The sequence below is a fragment of the Haliotis asinina genome, chromosome 6, assembly GCF_037392515.1.
Source record: "Haliotis asinina isolate JCU_RB_2024 chromosome 6, JCU_Hal_asi_v2, whole genome shotgun sequence".
NCBI lineage: Eukaryota > Metazoa > Mollusca > Gastropoda > Lepetellida > Haliotidae > Haliotis > Haliotis asinina.
In genome coordinates this window covers 5,403,255-5,423,820 of record NC_090285.1, presented here as the reverse complement: position 1 = coordinate 5,423,820, position 20,566 = coordinate 5,403,255, and the positions used below count along the sequence as shown (strand labels likewise).

Here is a 20,566-nt window from a genome sequence, read left to right as displayed (position 1 = left end):
TCGAAGAGTTTTGTTTTCTTTATCGGACTGGACCCGGTGCATGCCATTACCTAACAGTTGCATGACAGTTACATATTTGTTGTAGATGGCCATATCGGCTTTCAGCAATTCATTCAAATACACAAGAGCATAAATTCAACACCACCCGAATTAATAATTGTAGTACGAACGGCCGAGGACACCCAAGTCTACTGGAATGCACATGTATGTAATTATATAAGATGTGCTTCACACAATATCTGCGGCCCGATGTGACATGACGCAGCCTTTTTCTGCCTCAGCATCGATGTGAACATCCACAGCACTGTTATTGGGAAACTGTTAAATGGACCCGTGAAGATCCGGGGAAGAACAGGTCTTCAGCAAACCCATGCTTGCCACAAAATGCAACTACGCTTGTCATAAGAGGCGACTAACGGGATCGAGTAGTCAGTTTCGCTGACTTGGTTGACACGTGTCATCGGTTTCTAATTGCGCAGATGCTTATGCTGTTGATTACTGGATTGTTTGGTCCAGACTCGATTATTTACAGACCGCCGCGATATAGCTGGAATATTGCTGCGTGCGGTGTAAAACTAAACTCACTCACTCACTCACAGCCATCAGCGAGCATTCCACCGTCCTCATCACAGGCATCAGCTACTAGTCCATCATCATTTTCACAGAGAGCACACAAGTTCTTTGAGGAGAGGAAAATCACTTCAGTGAATCCGATGCTGTGACGTGATGGTCAGTATGGGAAGGAGACTGACAGACGTTCTCCGTTTGAAGTCAACAAAAGTATGACAGCGTTAAGTGTATTTCCTTACACATTCAGTGTTATACAACACTATGTCGGTATTAAAATAAAATTTGCACAGTATACGTTTTTTTCGTCAAACGAGAGGTTGACCATGTGACCACAAAGCAGCCATTAATGTGGCTTTTACCTCTCAGTGCCAAACGTATGAAGGGCTATGCCATGTAAAGTGAAAGACCTAAAAGCACATTGAAAATTCTCGACAAACATTCAGTACATCATTATGCATTTTGAAAATACAATGCATGAACTATGACAATCATATACTCCGATATATTGTTAAGTTGGTTTGTTCTTTGACTCGAAGCAGTATTCCATCTCGGAATAAGCGAGTCTGGGCCAGACAATCTGCTCGAGAGCATGAGCATCGACTTCGCAACTGAATATTATTAAGCATCATGACATAACCACTACATGGGTTCGTACACGTATTCTGTTACTAAAGCTAAGCACCGTGACATGATAACAATGATAAATGTGGTACACATACCGTGTATGTTCTGTATTCAGCTTACGTAGAATGACAACACAAAATATACTTGATGAAGAACAATGTCAAGCATCTTGGTGATTAACCAACAACACATTGCAATACCATCATCCAAACTGATTTGAACATGCGAGAGTGTTTCACTTCCATCGAAACCTTTTCATAAATGAAAGACGAGTAACCTGTCGATTTAGTTTGGTGGGTACATTGAGTTGGACAGACCGATTTCCATACAAACTGGTACATGACCATGCATCTCAGGAATCATTTAGACCTTGATGGTGCGATGTTTATGACGTCACTAGCTTGTAAATTAAAGCAGGTTTCAGGGTCTCCCTGTTTGAACTTGTCTTGAGTTTCATTTGGATGTGGTCCATGTTTGGTGTTGGCTCTGAAATTCATACAAGTACATGTTCAGCACATTAACAAATACTAGACATTGCATCTGGCATAGATCTCAAAACACTAACGTAACTTGGTTTGATTTGAACAGAAAGACAGAACCGGCATTGATACCATTTTTATCTAGTGAGCTGATAAAACTGAGATATTTATCAACAGGTCCCTTGTTAAATTGTAGTATACATTCATTCATACTTTCCAAATGTTTTGGCATCTTCAATATTTTCGGGGAGTCGTTGGCGCCTTGTTTCCGGAAGCAGAAGTGAAAGAAGTCCCGCACAAAGGCTAAAAGCTCCGAACACAATGAGCGGAAGTACTGTCTTCAGGCTGCCTCCGAGAAGGATGCCCTGCGAGGAAGCAATGACAAGTGGCACAACATGTTTTAAACAGTGAAACGTTTGGCAAAATTCCAGTGTTTTTAATTTTTGTCAATACAAGCAAGAATTCAGGTCGATGTGTATGAAGAAACAGATTTTTAACAAGGGTCTTGTGCACAACTGTAGCATATGTAATATCAATCAGGGCAATCAACCCCTTCCATAAATAATAAGACATTCTACCCACGAATCATAAATACTGTATATATCTTAAGCATGTGTTCAATAAATCATTTTTTGAATACATTTGAGATAAAAACTTGAGCATTTTACTCGCATGGTTGTAGATTCTCAAAGGCGTTTTTACAGATGAGTGGATCACCACGTCATACATACCGCATCTGCAATATAAGGGGAGATAATTCCTCCAACAGATGAAAATATAGCGTTGACACCCAACGCAGAGTTTCGCACAACAGTAGGAAACAGTTCTGCAGAAAATACGTATATGACGCCGAAGGCTGCAGAAGCACCGAGTTTCCCAATCATCGATAGTGTCGTGGTAATCCAGGCGTGGGCTGTCAAAACATTAGTCAGCATATCCATTTTTGTTGGTAGTATCAACTGCGATGTATGTGCAAGTTCACTAACTAACTATAGTTTTCATGTCATTCAAGATTTATAAAATTTATATTATTACCGCATGGATATACCGTATACATGGTGCCAATATTCTGTTTTACTTATTTATCACGAAAGAACAATAATTACTAAGTACAATGTGACCTTAATTAGCCTCTGATTCATGGTTGTACAGACAAAACACCTTATCTCGAGCGCACGTGCACAGTACGGAACACGTGAGCATTAAACGAACCTTCTCCGACAGTAAAAGTGATATTAATAAAATATGTTACAGTCATAAAGAGTGAGTAAAGTAAAAATTGAATCGGGCCTTCAGCAGACATCAAAAACAGAAACACATACATGCCAAAGTTAAGCGAAAAAATGATTCGAAAAAAATGTTTACACACTCAAACATCTTGGGAGAAATTTAAAGCATAACACTGAACTTTGATGCCAACAAGAAAAGTACAAACAAGAGGTAAAACTGAATTACGAGTGCACCACCATATATACTACTTGAATAAGGTAACTGCATTATTTGATGTTGTGTCATTTATTAAATGCAAAAGATAATAACATGATTCGTATATGTATCCACCACTGGAGTTAATGCAAGTTTGACAACAACGACGCACTGACGACTTAACTGATTGCAAGACGCTTGGGGAATGTTGTTCCATATCTGAATTAACGTTTCTCCCAATTCAGCTAACTTAAATGGCTGATTCTGGGCCTGACCTAAACGGCTCTCCAGTTCATTTCAGATGATACGGAACAGGTCCGTAGAAACTGGCTGGCCAGGGGGAGTAACGGAATGTTCTGCTGTCTCAAGAAATCAGTCACAACAGGGTGGGTATTATTTTGCTCAAGCGTGAAGTTATGTCCCAGGCCTTGTTTGAATGGCCGCGCATGAGGCTCAATGATCTCGTCCTTGTATTGCAGACGAGTCAGATTACCACTGACAATAACAGAGTTGTGTCCGACAATGAGGTGTGATTATTCCCATACCAAAACGCTTGCGCTACCATACTGTCGACGTGGACCAAAGCACCCGTCATCACACCGTTATGTACACCCGTGCTTGGTTTCCATGGCTTATGAGCTGTTCAAAGGAAATCTCAACTCGTCAGTGATAAAAAAAACCCCTAAAAAAACCCCTCAGTCTTGCCTCCCGTGTAGTAAATCCTGTCTGTGCAAGGCAGGATGTGCCTGGAGCAACACTGAACGTATCGCAGTCGGGGTCGAATGTGTTCCCTTTGTCGGGTCCTTACAGTTCTGGAACTGATTAGGTGTAAGCCATGGCCAGGATTAATCCGAGCAGTCAAAGGGGCAGCCTCGAATCCATTTCTTGCATGAGTCGAATGTGGTTGCTCTTGTTCCAGTTATGTTGGAGACGTCTCCAACGAGATGGAATCGTGTTTCGATGGACGCCAAAGTGTCTGGAATCTTCATTTTTGGCCATTCCAGCATACTTACGGATCGGAGACCCTGATTTTCTGTAATCCGTGGCACGACGTACTCCCATTAATGTTGAAATTAACGTGTTTCTCCAACATTTACATGATAGAGAATTATCAACCGTTCTTCAATTTTCAACATCTGGTGCGTGAACTTCAGGTGCTCAAAAGACATTAAAAAAGTGAGTAAGTTTATTGTGCACAAAGTGCTTTGCTACACATTTATCGGTGGATATTTTTTCACTTTTCAAATAAATGAAGAAATGATATTTCCGTTAGTATATTGCTAGAAAATGAGGTTTCTAGTTGGAAAGTAGTGCTCTCCTTCGATTGGAGACTACAGTGATATTGACAGGTCTCATTTAACGACTGTCCTAGTCGCTCGCTTAAAGATGAAACGCCATATGACGTGAAGAGCGTCTGTGACGTGACTGAAAGGTAAGTGACTGTAAGTGACATGAGTGAAAGCTCGTTGCCCCACTCCACAAATATCTCGTGATATTATCTTAATTTTATTCAATAACTCACAGAATCGGGACAATAAAGCAACTGAAATGCTTACAGCTATTGCCATACACAACAGGGAATATGGTCGCCAGGCACGCTATTCCACCCAGTATCATACTCCCACAATGCAGTTTCTTCCTTCCGGTACGGTCGAGCAAGATGATGCAGAGGGCGTAGGCTACTGTTTCCATGATGTTAGCGATGGTGAAGTTGAGGTAGATGTCCCCGCTCAGGTTTTGTACGTTCAGTCCAAGACCGAAGTACACCATGCTGACTACAAGCCTATAATAGTTAAGAGCAACTGAAAACACATCCTGTTACTGCAGACCAGTAAATGCATTGCGATGAGTGATTACCTATTACATGATAAGATATACTTCGTTACAGACAACTAATTAAAAACCAGCAGTATTCCAGTTGTGTACTGTCAATGTACTTTGGACCCGAAAATTGGGGCATGAGCATCGATCTGCGCAACTGGGAACCGATGACAAGTCAGCGAGCCTAATCACAAGTTCCCGTAGGTCGCCTCTTACGAAAAGTATGGGTTGCTGAAGATCAGTTCCAACCCGGGTCTTGACAATATCTCACCAGCATAAGGCCATGATTGTGATTGTCTCGGTGTGACAAAGAACGTCTTTAAAATAATCGTGTTCGGTTTTTGTTCCAGTTGAAAAATCCTCTAGTCGCCTCTTACGACGAGCATGGTCGCCTTTTGTGACAACATACATTGAAATAATCAGTGAATCTGCTAGTAGTCTGAAGATTAGCATGTACTGAAGAGTGACATTGTGATGCAGAATAGAGACGTAAAGATATGATGCTATTGGCTTCTTTTAATTAATGTGCATCGTCATAGTAAAAGAATCAAAATGTGCGCGGATATAATTAGGAGATAAACATACTGTGTTGGGAAATCAGCGGTATATAACGAAATTATAATAGCTCTAAATTTGATTTAAAACCGAACGCGCAGCGTGAGGTTTTAAATACAAAATTTAGAGCTATTATAATTTTGTTATATACCGCTGATTTCCCATCCTCGATATCTCCAGGGTATACGTTCCGAAAAGTCTCCACTATACCCTGGATGCATCTACGGCTCAACACGATAAATTTATTACCTCCCTTGGCTGACTTTATATCCAATCAGGTGACTACGCTGGGAATTTGAGCGAACCAATCACAACTCACTTTCGCTTTTTAAATTCTCTAACCGATTAAACTTGGCAAACAAACCATGCGTAGGTTCTCTGAAAGTATTAGATGGATTTCTTGCATATGTTTTAAAAAAGGTTTCGGACCTATAAAGTTGCATGTATGATTTCCCCAAATTGTGAGTCGCACGGCGAGCAAACCTTCGCAGTTGCAACTTTGTTACCTTTGTTGACACTGGCAAATTCGGTTACAACGGCGACCACTCTGATTGGCTACTGTGAGAAAGCGGAGTCAGCAAAGGGAGGTAATAAAATTATCGGGCCGACCCGTAGATGCGTCCAGGGTATAGGGGAGACTTTTCGGAACGTAGACCCTGGAGATATCAAGGATGCTGATTTCCCAACACAATACGTTTATCTCCATTCTACCATAACCGTGGTATTCAGATTTTAAACAAATACTTAACGTGTTGGAAAATCAAAGGTATATAACGTGATTATATACCTCTGGATGACTTTGATTAACCAATCACAATCCAGTATTTACTGAAGTCATGGTAGAATATGTGTTGTGCATTGGTGAGAATTCAGGTGTTATGATGTTAACACCGTTCCTGTATAGGTTTGTTTGAGAGAACTGCGTAGTGAATGACGAAACATGTTGTAACGTGTGTGCTTTTTGGTCAAGACTAACCCAGCATCACCAATGTTTCTGTGACAATGGAATATATTCCCTCATGGGAAATGCCCAATAACCTAACAATATCTTCTCAACTCAACAAATATTGAGCCAATTGCTTCACTGCAAGTTCTAACATGGTGTTTAAGGAGCTCATTAAGCATACAATAGGTGCATTTACCGTCAAATATAAATGATCGCACCACGTATACATTTATATGTGACTATCAAATTTTAGGGTGCTGCCATACTTCTTGTTTGTACTACATATGTAGCAGGTAATAATGTGTTCTACTGACACTAAGAAAGGATTACGTGTCTCTTTGCACATCCCACCCACCAGTTAAAGAAGATAATGAGACATCTGATGAGGAGACGTGGCGTGGTGAACATTTCCCATACTTTGCCTTGATGCTGGTTCTTCTCGGTGCTTGATTTGTTAAATACTGTGGAGGGAAGATCGACGCCATTTACTTCAGCCGCCTTCCGGATGATCCTTTCTGCTTCAGCATCTCTCCCACGTGACAGTAGCCATCTTGGGGACTCGGGAATAAACCTGCAAGAAAGGGGTGACCAAATGACCTGATGACTAACTGCAGTGGTCTCCTCTGCACTTTCCAGTCTTGACTGGTACAAAAACATGTTCCCATGTTTTTGCATGTAAACACTTGACTTGACTTGAGTGTCTTTGGCATGTGTGACAACGGGCAGATTTCGAAAATCCAGGGCTGGCAGTTATTCATTAACAAAAGCTTATATTATAGTCGTGCGTTCACAGTCATTGCTTGATTTTGTCGTAGTTTAGTCACTTTGACTTGTGACTTTCAGTCCATGTGCACATGAGTCAGTATGTTGTGTGTAATTGTCCAAACATATTTTATCACAAGTTTATATCGCACTAACCACCACATTATTAGCATCAGTGCTGAAGGGGCAGAGACAGCCAGCTGCAGATATTTCCAGTCTCGCAGAAAATAGGCAGCGGTGCCGAGGATGAACAGACCGAGACACCAAAACAAGTCAATGACCATTCCTGCAATCACTCGCTTTGATGGTCCTACAAACTCCATCCCTGCAAGCAAGAAGGAATAATCCTTAGACTTGTAGATCTCTCCATACATGACACCTTTTATGGATAACAACTTCTCTCTACACGAATTCTTGCTTACTTCATCGTCTGAATACTTGGAGCACAGAGCGAATATATTGAGATAGAACATGTTTACACAACGCAAGGCGGGAGAGTGTACAAAGGTAACAATATAATGACTAAGCCAAGGGTGGATCTTACGAACACATTTCCTGACGACATACAACACCTGTCGTGAACAGATATGGGTGTTACAGTAGAAACAATGAATGGTGATAATAACATGGACTGACCTATGACATAAGCTACCGTGTAAAGACCTGACTCAGCCATGCCCAGGGTGAACCTTAAGGCGTTGAAGGTTATGAAACTGGGGGCAAAGGCCATTCCGACAGCACAAGCAGACTGGAGTAAAACACCCAAAAAGAAGGTTATTTTCCGACCAACCCTGAAAGTAGGAACGTTCGTTGTATCTTCTGTGAAATAAACGAGGTTAAGAGGACACGGAATATTGCGTGTGAGTTTATTGAATATCCATGGGTAATTTTATATGTATGAGTTGAGTCGGGTATGACTGTATTGAGTACATGACTGCGAGTTTCTGTGAGAGGAAAGCCCGAAGTATGCGTCAGACTTCAATCTGGTCGTAAGTCACTAGCATGGACAAATCTAATGAAAGCGAGACGGGATTCGTACCTATGATCACACATCGCCATTTGTGGTAATTTAACGTAGATGAGATAAACTACAACGACTTCTATACATTATGAGCGTAGAGAGTCGTCGACCCGTGTGAATATCTGCTATGATGTAACAATAATGCCTCTTCGACAGAGTCACTGTTCAAAGGTACCTACCCTGAAAATGGTGAAAATGTGATGCAGTTTCGGCGACCGAATGAGATGTCATTTTTAACAACCAGGAATGATTTAGCCTTGATTTAAGTCCAGTTGTCATCAGCTGCAGTGCAGGGTCCCTTTTAATGTAAGCTGAACCCATATTTTCCCCAACAAATGCAGTTTCTATGAAAATTGACTTTTGACCATACCAAAATAGTTTTTCAAGATGCATAAATGCAATATTATTGTCCAGAATTTAAATCATGATCTGAGCCCTCAAAAACTGCTATTTTCATAAATATCGGTCAGTGCAAGTCCGAGTTATTAAACTGACCCATCCAGTTATTAGTCCAAATATTACCATCACTGACATTATATGTTGCAGTTTATTGGAAGTCTGGTCCAACATTGACATAATTAATGGATAACAACGGATTTCTACTTCGTGAGTGTGACGTATTGATGCAGATTCTTGTACAAAGTGGACAACAGTACAAGTAACTGTATCGGAGTCAACTCAAAGAAGGCGCTCCAGGCCGCTCGCTATTGTCAGTGCCCACAGTATGCATACACAGAACACATACAACTGAAATATGGATCAAAGAGATCAACTTACAAATCCGATGACAATCCGAAGACGAAAGACCCGGTCAGCCCACCGGCAAAGGCTATAGAGTTAGATGTAGCTCGCCAGCCCTTGTTGCCACACACTATGCTGAACTGCATGGAAACAACTTAATGATAACAACAGGTTCTTTTCTGAGACAAAGGCATAGCAAAGAGTAGAAGTAGTTTTTTCTAAAGTATAGAGGAGGCGTAAAACTATAGTGACTGTTGTACCCTTATGTTACGATGTCCTTTGCCGTCCAGTGCGGCTTTTGTATTATGGTGGTAGTGGATTCGAACCCCAGACTTCCCTTGTACATATACGTCAACATGTACTATTTGTAAACGTGGACTACCTGTTTTTTGAACTTCATAAACGCACTGTCCAAACAGGTAGTATTTCCTGTTAATTCCAGTAAATATTACATACGGACCTATCCTCCCATTTTAGACGTGCTATTTGTCAGTCAGATTAAAACAATAAACTATCTGGTTGAATGCTCATATAATCCCATGTTAGCTCTCGGTGAATGGATCATGAAACAAATAACATAAAATCAGAAATGTGTGAAATCAGGAAAGACTCCTTCAGTCTTTTGCAGTCGTTTTCTTCTCAGATCCCCATCACCGCTCACTCATCTCTTCTACACGGATGGCATCGGGCTCCTTGACAAAGGGGATACCAGTTTGAAAGAGCTGGTTCCTCTTGTCGAGTCCTGCTCTAATGATGTTGGCATGACATTTAGTGATGTTGTACTCGACAAATGCAATACTCTTCATTTGAAATGTGGCAAGGTAACTAATGAGGGGGTAGGGGGTGCTTATTGAGCATCTGGTGGAAGATCAGGCTTCAACTTCAAAAACAAAGCTTCTTTAATCCAACAAATGTCATAAATACAACAATCATTTATGGGTAATTTCATGTATAAATTCATTTCAAATGGGCGAAATTCGAAGGTCCAAGATTGTTGAAACACATAAGGGGTCTGTATCGTGTATGTCCACCTTGAGCTCTGACACATTCCTGAAGTCGCCTTGGCATGGACTGGCACAGATGTCGCACTACACGCTGTGGGATAGCTTGCCAATGATTCTGGAGTGCCTGGGTCAACTCTGCTAGAATTCGAGGTTGCACAGCTTGGGTTCCAACCCGTCGTCCAAGTTCATCCCAAAGGTGCTCTATTGGGTTCATGTCAGGCGACATAGCGGGCCAATCCATAAGACGGAGATTTTGATTGTTCAGAAAATCCCGCGTTAACCTGGCAGTATGAGGTCGGGCGTTGTCATGTTGAAAAACGAGCTGTCTACGGACACCATGTTGAGCCAGCAGTGGAAGCAACAGTGGGCGGAGGATGTTATCAACATAACGTTGAGCATTGAGGTTGCCTTGGACCTCCACTAACTGTGACCTGAAGTTGTCATTGATGCGGCCCCAAACCATGACGCTATCACCCCAGAAACGATCCCTTTCCTGCACACAGTTACGTCGGCGTCGGTAGAGACGCTGACATCCATCAGCAACACTAAGGTTGAATCGGGATTCATCAGAGAAGATGACAATCGCTGTCTGGCAAGTCGATGACGGTGCAACACGATCTGGCCAATGTACGGTCGACGACAGTGTATTCCTTGTGCAGCCAGACGTCTTCGGACTGTTTGGGGACTGATCTGACGCTGCCGTGTCCCAGTTGTTCCCCTTGCAGTGGCAGCGGCTGTGTGGAACCTGTTGCGCAAGTGCTGTAACCGGATGGGACGATCCTGAGTATCGGTTGTCACAGGTGGCGCACCAGGTCGGGGTCGGTCTGCAACTCTTCCAGCGGCGTTGTAACGTTGTCTCAGACGAGCAGTAGTGGATGGATGGACATAAAAGTGTCTGACGACGACTGCCTGTGTAGCACCCTGATCCAGCACGCTAAGGGCTCTGTTCATGTTCTCATGTGTAAGGCGTTTTTCCAGACTGAGAAATGTTCAAATTTGCAGCAGTATTTAGCGGGCCATAGTGCATGAATTGCACGTGCAGAAAGCGGGCCATGAGTTTGCTCAATTTCCTGCAATAAGACAATTGTTGCGTTTGCACCACTTAAGTTCATTTCCGAGAACTGATGTTGGGTTCAAAACCCAAACTCCAGAAAAATAGACCCAGCATAAGGGGTACCTATGTGCCCTTAGTAAAAGAAATCCACGGAAATCTTAACTAGAAATATTTCCCAAATTAGGCATTACGTTTTTAATGGCTTTGAGTATATCTTGGCATGCAAGTTCGAGATAAGATCCAGAATGCTCAAACTGAAGATAAACTTCGGGCCGTGTATAAACCTCGCTTAAAGAAAATGTGGGGCTCAGAGCTAAAATGCTCTGAACAAAGTCAAAGCCACCACTACGTTTGCTGTGCCAGTCCTTTCCTATTCCTTTGGAGTAACTGATTGGACAAAACAAAATATCGAAACTCTTGACCTCCTGACCAGAAGGATCCTGTGTGATAAAAGAACCAACCATTTTCGTTCCTGTCTCAATCATTTATATATGCCAATCAATTCCGGAGGTCAGGTTTTGATTAATGTGGAGGCTCTTCATGACTGAGTTTTATTGTGCACTTTTGCACGACGAAAGCAAAGAATTCCACAGCTATTTTAAGCGTGACAAGGTTGTCAGTCAGAATCTGAAATTGGAAGTTGATTTTGTTGATGGCGATGTACTCTTGTACGGTACAGCGATGGAAGTACCGTCCTTCACCAAGTCTGCTCCGAGTCGGTCCTTTGTGGAGAAACTTTCTGAGAAGCTGTTGCATTGTGTGTACATGGAGTACAGTGTGCAGAACAGAATGGCAATCCAGCCGACTCCTTCACCTGGATGAAGTCGGTTATTATCAAATGTGAAACTGAAGGTTTCCTTTTCTCAACTTTATTATCAGTCACTTCCCACTCGTAATCGCCAAAATGTGATTCTTAAAGAATATTTTAACATGAAATGTGGACTGTGTAATAAATTTACATAGACCTTCCAACGCTTTAACAGAGGATGCCCTTCCTTGGCACAAACAGCATATCTTAAACGGCATGATGGCATGGCTCGCTGCTTTTACTACCGTCTCCGCCATGCCTGAGGCTTTGACTCCGAGGTCCTGTACATGTCCAGGGCGTTATGGAAAATGATGATTTCATACTTCTGGGGAATAGGTCCATATACAACCTTAGAAGAATTGGGGAGTCTACATATTCTCCAAAAGGTTCTTGGTGGGTTCGACTGGACAGTGTTTCCTGGGAGAAGTCCCATTCGCAGTCTGGGCTGCGTGTAGAGGGGGCAAGGGTCCTTAGCTGATGACGAGCGTTACCAGCCTGACTGTGCTAGGATCACCCGAACCCTCTCTACCGCCTTTCTATCTTAATCTGTAAAACATAATGATCGCATCCAGCACAAGTAATCAAATCAGTATGAAATCAGCCAGAACTGCTAATAATCATATATATGCTATATTATAAGTTGAGTTCAATATTTTCAAACCAGTTTCAATAAGTGTCCAAAAGCATCAAGGAATTGAACAGATGTCTTCTGGTCTTTAGTCAGCTTTTCAACAGGAGCAATCTTCCCTCAGACTCTATGTACACCTTCTACCTGGTCTGGGGGAGCGGCATCAAGGTCAGTTCGCGTTGGCGCCTTGATACTTCCCTATGCCTTGGTTCAGGTTCACGAATCGGTACAGATTTGGGTGCTGATGTGGGAGACTTCACACGAGCTTGAAATCCCTCCAAACTATTATTTGTCTTTTGTCCAACTGTGTGGTGATGATTCCATAGAGGTAGACGAAAACGGGCATCGTCATTGAAGTCTTGGGACCTTGCTATTTCAGATGTTGCCTCCATAGTCTTCAACCTGGCTTCTAGTGCATCACGAAATGGAAGCAGAAGAAGTCCAGCCGTTCTTCGAATCCAATTCTGCCCATGGGGATCTTCCTTGTAATTGACAGTTAAGCCTAATACCTCTGTGTAGTGGAAGAAACAGCCCTTGATGTCTGCTGTGGAGAACTCATTCTCAAATTAGTCCAGGCAGTTACATTGGTCACACTTGACTGGTCTGTCTGATAATAGGACCGTTTGACAAATGGAACGTATGACAAATGGGAGTATACAGCTGTGGATTGTGAGACTTGATATATGACAGCAAATATACTGTGTTCTGTTGTAAGATCAGTGGCACTTTTAGTCTTAATTCTATATTATTAATGTTAATTGAATTATGAAATGTGTTTTGTTAAACGTAAAGGCTTCTTTATTCTCGAGTGGAAATACAGGCAGCACATGATGGTAGTAGCTAAACCTTACTTCTGACAGGGCCGTGGAGGTGAAGGTGGTTTTGTCATACACCCAGGATGTACACTCTTGTGTCTCGTTGCCTGCTGTCAGATTTGTGTACATGCTGCACTGCGACAACATCGCTACCCCGTCGTCATCAGCTTCCCAAGGGATACTGACGTTCACTGTCATGCCATGACCTTGACCTTGGATATGGTAGGTGTCATTGGCTAACTCTGGAACTGCACACCTGAAACCCCAAATACAAGCTCCAAAGTGTATGAAAATATTGAGTTAAATCAAATACCAAACGTCGATTTGGCACACCAGAACCAGGTGATCATGGGTTCGAATCCATGTTCAGCCTGATTCTGGGTTTATCAGCTCCATATCCGTGATAGCAAATGTCACCTGAGTGGTACCCGTCTAATCACTGGATTGTCCGATTTCAAGCTAGACTGGTTTACAAGCAACATCATACAGCTGTAATACTGCTGAAACAAACATCTGCTCATGATAGAGTGGCAATTGTACAATCGACTCAGCTTTGGGCAGTGTTTTTTTTATAAATGTGGAAAGCGTTTTGTCGCTTCTATCTACTTGATGAATTGCTCATTGATTCCATGTAGATTCAGATGCATTACACATGAGATTTGAGTTTACAAACTGTTCTTTACAACTTACCTAAAATTCGGAAGAGCCATCGTAAATACAGGTAACAAGGACTGGAAGGCGCACGTGATCGCGGGAATGCACACCATCAGGTACATGCGTCTCTGGTAGGGGCCAAACTCTCCCAAATGTTCTAATATTGCATCAAACTTCATCGTCACTTTAATCCCAGCAACTGCTTCGGGCAAAGGGATGGGCGAACTGACAGCTAGTTGTTCTGTAAGGAATACGTTACAATCAGCATTGTAACTCCATATCTGGTGACATACACAATACTTTGTGGTCTGACCTTAACGCATACTTCTGTCTACACGAACCGGTCATAGATAGTCTTCACACACACACGCACGCACGCACGCACGCACGCACACACTCAGACAAAGAGAGCGCGCTTATTGGCTATGCATTTGCCTTTACAAAAGCATAGTAGGAACGCGTTTGATACAAAGGTGTCTTGACAACTCTGGAAGTTGAACTCTATTTGTGCCTCTGAAGACATGCTTACAGTGTACCTTGTCCCGAGCTACCTACCTCTCCATATGGCTACAGTGGTCCAATGTGACTGTGTCAGTGATACGAATGTCATAAATTATACTAATAGCTGGGCGCTCTGTCGGGAACTGTTTACAATGTGGTCTGGTTAGGCAATACAAAACACATTTAATGTTTAGTGAAATTGCTTGTGGTCGATGTTTGCCCATTTCACCTAGTGTCATGGCTATGATATTTCACGATTTTACGCCCTGTGTTACGTTTCGGCTGGGGCTGATAATTATGACAGTTTGAATAGACTTAGTAATAACTGTGTTGGTATGAACGTTACAACGTTAAAACACTTCCAAAATAATATATGGCTGAATAAAGAAAGTATCCCTTCTGTATCTCCTAAACAAAGACATCTCTAAACAATATACAAATGCTTGTGATGTAGTCGGAATTGTACAATGGACTGTGTTCTTTCCCACATTTCTTATGGATGTGGAAAAGCTTTTGTCGCTTTTATTTACCTGTATACCCAACCGTCGAAACGACCGTAAGGCGTTTAAAGATAAGACTAGACGGCTCGACCTTCGTGTGCTGTGAGGTGGGTATTCATCAGCTGTCGCACGGTCTCTTGTCATGCTGACACCATAAAGAGTATCCACACACGCACGCACCCACGCACACATACATCCATACCTGTATACTAAAAAGTAAGTGCAATAAGTTTGAACGCGATAAATATGAAATGCAAGTCCAAAAGATAAACTAACAATTGAACTGTGTACGGTATATGATCAAACCCATGACATTCAAACAGACACCAGGTGTTGGTGAAAAGGGTAAATATGTCCTATCTTCCTGGCAACATCGGCCTTTCACAGTATTTGCATGAAAAAGTAGCATTTATTGCCCGATACTACATAGCAATGCCTGTGCCAGTCCTGTTTGTGTGTTGTCTAACGCTGTAAACGGAAAATAAGTGTGTACCTGGGATTCATACGTTTCTGACACATGATGAACAATTTCACGGGTACTTCAGCTACAACTGGGAGCTCAGGAACATGCATATCTCATAGATCATCGTCTTTGTCACGGGATATAAAAACTGATATATTGCATATCAAATGAACATAAAGCTTTGCTTTTGTTTGTTTTTCGTTTTTTCCCGTCAGCACTAAGTCCTCATCAGAATGTCTTGTAACGTATCTCTGTCATCGCGTTCGTTTGCGTAGTCACGCGCAATCACGCATTATCTCGCGGTGTCATGCGGTGTCAGTATCACTGTGATCCTTTTGTGACAAGGCAGAATCTGTGCAGTGTGTATATTTGTCAAACATAATAATGATATCGCAGGATAGGAAAAAAGTACTAAAATCAACAACGCTATAACAGTGACTTGACAAACATTCATCAGAAAAATACAGATCGCACATGGGTCGTTACATGATATTATTATTCATCTGTTGTACATCTTTATGTTTTCGGCATTTCCTCATGAAGTGTAATGCCGAAACTGAAATACAGTGGGATGTTTCTTGTCGAATTGTTCTGAGCAGTAGTTCAGACGAAACAATGTACTAGTATTTTGTTTATTGTAACGTGATACGAGGGGAGAAAGTTATGCCCCAAGGCATTCCATCTCAGGAATATCCGCTCCATCAGACGCCTGATAACAAAGGATGCTCAGCACAGCTGTCTTGGTACAGTCCCTCATATTTTTAGGCTAGGCCTCTATCAAAAGAATATATTTCAAGACTTCAACGCCTACAGAACACCTGAGTACGCTTACACCCAAGGTCTCCCACATACAGGCGGTTCTAAAGACCTTACACTGATTGCCTATTCAAGCCAGGATAGAATTCAAGGTATTAAAACTCACACATAGATGTCTATATGGTAGAGCACCACCTTGCCTCTTTGAGCTGATTAAGCAATACAATCCTACCACAACACTTAGATACGTTTCTCTGTTTTGTCCCTAAGTGGCGACTTGGCTCGACACGACCTTCCATTCAAGCTGCCATCCTCTGAAATTCTTCTCCCGAAGAGCTGAAAAGATCGCCACGTCTTGGTGTTGTCAAGTCAGACCTAGAGACCATTCTCTTTAAAGGTCACATGCAACCAAAAAATCAAACATAATTAAAACACAATTATCGCTTATTCATGACATCTAATATACATTGCTGCCTGTTAAAAAACAAACAAACAAAATTATAAACGCACAGTCGCGATTCAAAACTGCAATATTTTGTACTTGAAACGAAGCCCTCGGGAGACCGAACCCAGTCATAGCGTGTGGCTGTGCACTCAAGGGTAACGGCGACTTCCGATTAGCAGGTTCATTTGCTGATACGCTGAGGGCTCATTGTGTGTACAGAAAGATGATCTGTTTGATGGGCCTTTTATAAGTATGACAGTCACAAGAAGGTAAGATTGTTTACGGATAAAAACTTCTTCTATTGTACTTGATGCATCGTTTCAGTATGGATTCATATACTGTTGTCAGAAAAAATCATATGTACACTAGAATAAGTTGTTATCCCTAGAGAATGTATATAGAGATGTTGGGTTTTGTAAATACACGTTCCCTGAATTTGAGTTCGATCAAATCAAAAAATCATCTCAGCAGAGATGGTGAACTACTGCGTGACTGGAAAGTGCCATTCGTCCAAGTACAAAGAAGGACTTGGATGAGTTTGCACCAGTTTCCGTCAAATCTAGTCATCCGAAAAAATGGATGTGGTTTGTTTGCAACCCACAGACATAAAAACTTGTTATGTGTACATGTATCACACCTGCCTAATTTCATAATGTGGCAGAGACTGGACTCGGGTGCACGAGGCATAAATCAATTTATTTTGTTCATGGCGTATAGCCTGATAGGTGTTAAGTTCAAATTGCACGTGGTCAATGATTGAAGCTGTCTATTGTATATTGTCTTTAGCAGACAGGCAGGCTGACATACAGGTGTCAATAAACCAGACATTGAGCTTTCTCTGTGACAGAGGCTGCTTACTACAATCAACAAGCTTGTTTATGTAACGAGTAGATTATTTACCTGTTTGTGTACACAACCAAGATTAGACTACTGCTCACGACCTCATACTCCGAGCATGCATACTGGTTCAAGCTCCGCGAACCTATTCACTGCGCATGCGTTATGGGCGCAGCGCAGCACAGCCGTTGAAACCAGTTTTCCCCCCAGCGCTGGGGGGAATTTAGTGAATCGTTTTAACTCCGATTTCGCGGGCTTTTTTTTCATCGCGTTTTTTCAACTTTATAGACTGAATTGGCACTTTTCATGATTTGTTTCGGTAAGTGCATACGTAAAGGTATCAGAATCTGCAAAGTTGTGTTTTACGTTGCATGTGACCTTCAAGAAATACTATGACTAGTGAGCTAGTTAAATCTGTAGCGCTATAAACATACCTTCTTGCTTAGAGATTAGCGCGTTACTAATGGACTCATTATTCTGACGCCAGGGACGGGACTATTCAGAATAAGCGGAGCCAGGCATACAACCTTTGACGGTTACCGAATAACTGAGTATATATATTATTAGTCAAGTTTATGTCCCTTCTATGTCCCTTTTACTGGCCAGTCAGATTCGCATATCACTTATGCACAGAGTTAAAAAAAGACTGGCCTTCCCTCGCCAAATACCAAATAAAAATACTTCCTCGTGATTGGAAAATGTGTGTCTTCGCTCAGATGGCAGTTAATTGCTTTGCCAGTCTTTGCATTAAGTGTATTCAAACCAGATTTTGTGGGATCATACTTAGATTCGTTAGTCCAGCCAAAACATAACTCAGAAATTCTAGCCCAGTTCAGCAAGAATGCCGTCTAATGAAGTGTACGAACACCCTTCACGTGGTGTTACGCGATGTCCTATATTAGAGACGCTTTGTTTGCAGACATGACCGCCTTGATTTTATTTGACAAATTGCATTGTCGGAGAAGATCGTACAAAAGTATTGAAAGGACTGTACCGTATCAAATACCTTCTGTCAACAATCTTGTTGAACGATGTACAAACACTACTCCAATTTGAGGTCAGTAAGGACTGGGTCTCTGTTGGAAGTAATGCAGAACTAGGTAAAGTCAATAAGCACATATGTATACAACCTCCTGTTTGACCTGGGGATGATTTGACAAGGGCTGCAGCCATGGTCTGTGTCCACACGCACGCACGCACAAACATACACAAACACACACACACACGTACTTATCTACCTACCTATATACATATAGCAAGTTGCAAGTGTTGACCTGCCGCTGGAGGTAAGGGGACCAGTCATAGAAAAATCATTTAAATATCTAGCAGCTTTATATCGTGATCACTATTAATAAAGTGTTTATAAGCATCTCACAGCTGCACCTTCGTGAGTATCAGGCTCATAATAACTTGACTACTGTAATGCGCTTCTTGTGGGTCTCCCAGATATCTTATACACGGGCTTCGGGAGGTAGGTACAGCAGTCAGAGTGGTGTCTCGGTCAAAGAGACCGGGCCACATCACTCCCGTTCTTCACTCACTAGGTTGGCTTCCCGTCCAGTACCGCATAAAATATAAAACTCCACTCCTTGTTTTCATGCTACAGAACTGTAGGATGATCGTAGTAAGTTCCAGAAAGTCCCGAGACAGTATAATTCATAAAATGCTTCGTCAAACACGGCCAAATGCAATTTGCTTGTCTCGAAAGGCGAAGCTGACAGGTTATTACATGCAATACTTTCTACAAGTGAGAAAAACGGCTGACTGAGCACCGAAATCGTTTCAAATGCCTAGATCGAACGGTTGCATGAATATTACATTGTCATTTGTCAACTTTTAAATTCTGTTCAGGTGCATCCTTACATATCCTTTAGTGAAATAAATCGACGTTCGCGTATTCTCCTTTAGTTCGAAGGATCATTTTACTTAAAAATAACCCTCATGCCAAGGCTGATTTTGACACAAAAAGCTTACATAATACACTCTTATTTCACTATTTAACTGAATAATAAGACAAAATGGTTTATCCAGGATCAGCCTGCATACTGTTACAGTATATGCTCATTAGCAATTCCTGGGCTAATGCTAACACTTCATACTTTGGACAACAGCTACTGTATCACTGAATGTCATCAGGTAGTACAAGGGTGAAGTTTAAACAGTTATTAAAGCTACTTGTCATGCTAGATACACATAGATGTTTGAAAAGTATACCAAAACGTATTGGAAACTTTCTGGAATTTTTTTAAAATGTTGCTTACTGGACGTGTAACTCCTACATTCTTTGCTGTAATCCTAAATCCTTCAAGTACATACATTTAGAACCGATGCAGACCCACCAAAGAAAGCTTTCCCACTGTGCAGAAAAAGCAGAAAAGTCCACATTAATCGTGGAATTAGCAGCATAAACATAATACCTCCCTACCAAAAAAACCCAAACCCCCCCCCAAAAAAAAACCCAAACAAAAAACAACAACAACAACAACAAAAAACAACCAATGAAAACATAGTAACGTTTTCAAGTTAGCCAACTTTGATTTCTACTACGCATGCGCATTACGATCATTACGGTTGTCAGTTTTCCGCGCAACCGCAGAAAATGTATTGCTTATGTCGAAATAATTACTTCTGTCATTTCATGGGCATGGAAAGTAAACTAAACAAGCATGCACACAAGTATCATGATGATAAATGCCAAATAACACAACAGAAATACTTTACAAAAAGAATAAAACGATAAAACGTTAGTTCAAAATGCAAATGGCAACATGCGGTCGAAACTTCGTCTTCCATGTGCGCATGCGCAAAATCAAAGTTGCAGAGGTTTCGTTTTTTGTGCCAGTTATAGTAATTTAAAGTTGCCGTTTTCACTGTTTCAGTAGCGAGGCATTTTGTTTATGCTGCTATTTAAACGATAAATGTGGGCTTTTCTGTGTTTTTCTGCACAGCGGGAAAGTTTTCCTTGATAGGTCTTAGGTGTTTTTTCTCGTTATCCTTGTGTTTCTTCTAAATGATTATTCATATGCTGTTAAAATAGAAACAGCAGAAATCAGAAATCGGTTGCCAAAATGTTGTATTTTCAAACATGCATAGCTTGTCCACAAATAGACTTTAGTACAATGTCATGCATGTTTGCATCAGTTTAGAAGAAAGAAAT

The 20,566-nt window shown here is 41.6% G+C and overlaps 1 protein-coding gene across 1 annotated transcript; it reads right to left on the bottom strand.

The window, feature by feature from the left end:
* Window positions 1–1,553: 1,553 nt before the first annotated feature.
* Window positions 1,554–14,086, bottom strand: LOC137286777 (organic cation transporter protein-like). Its single transcript, XM_067818770.1, has 10 exons — window positions 13,944–14,086; window positions 13,290–13,509; window positions 8,981–9,084; window positions 7,819–7,973; window positions 7,339–7,507; window positions 6,776–6,991; window positions 4,655–4,881; window positions 2,405–2,586; window positions 1,887–2,038; window positions 1,554–1,680 (listed from the first exon to the last, which is right to left on the bottom strand). Exons 1-10 carry the CDS (start codon window positions 14,084–14,086, stop codon window positions 1,554–1,556), a joined length of 1,695 nt encoding a protein of 564 aa, XP_067674871.1.
* Between the last annotated feature and the right edge of the window lie 6,480 nt (window positions 14,087–20,566).

What these genes read in the sequence shown, in the direction of transcription:
- LOC137286777 (XM_067818770.1), bottom strand. Translation starts at nt 14,086, where the DNA reads ATGAAGTTTGATGCAATATTAGAACATTTGGGAGAGTTTGGCCCCTAC. An exon ending in TTCGGATTGTCATCGGATTT is followed by an intron (nt 7,974 to 8,980) that starts GTAAGTTGATCT and finishes TCCTACTTTCAG; the next exon opens with GGTTGGTCGGAAAATAACCT. An exon ending in GATGCCAAAACATTTGGAAA is followed by an intron (nt 1,681 to 1,886) that starts GTATGAATGAAT and finishes TATGAATTTCAG; the next exon opens with AGCCAACACCAAACATGGAC.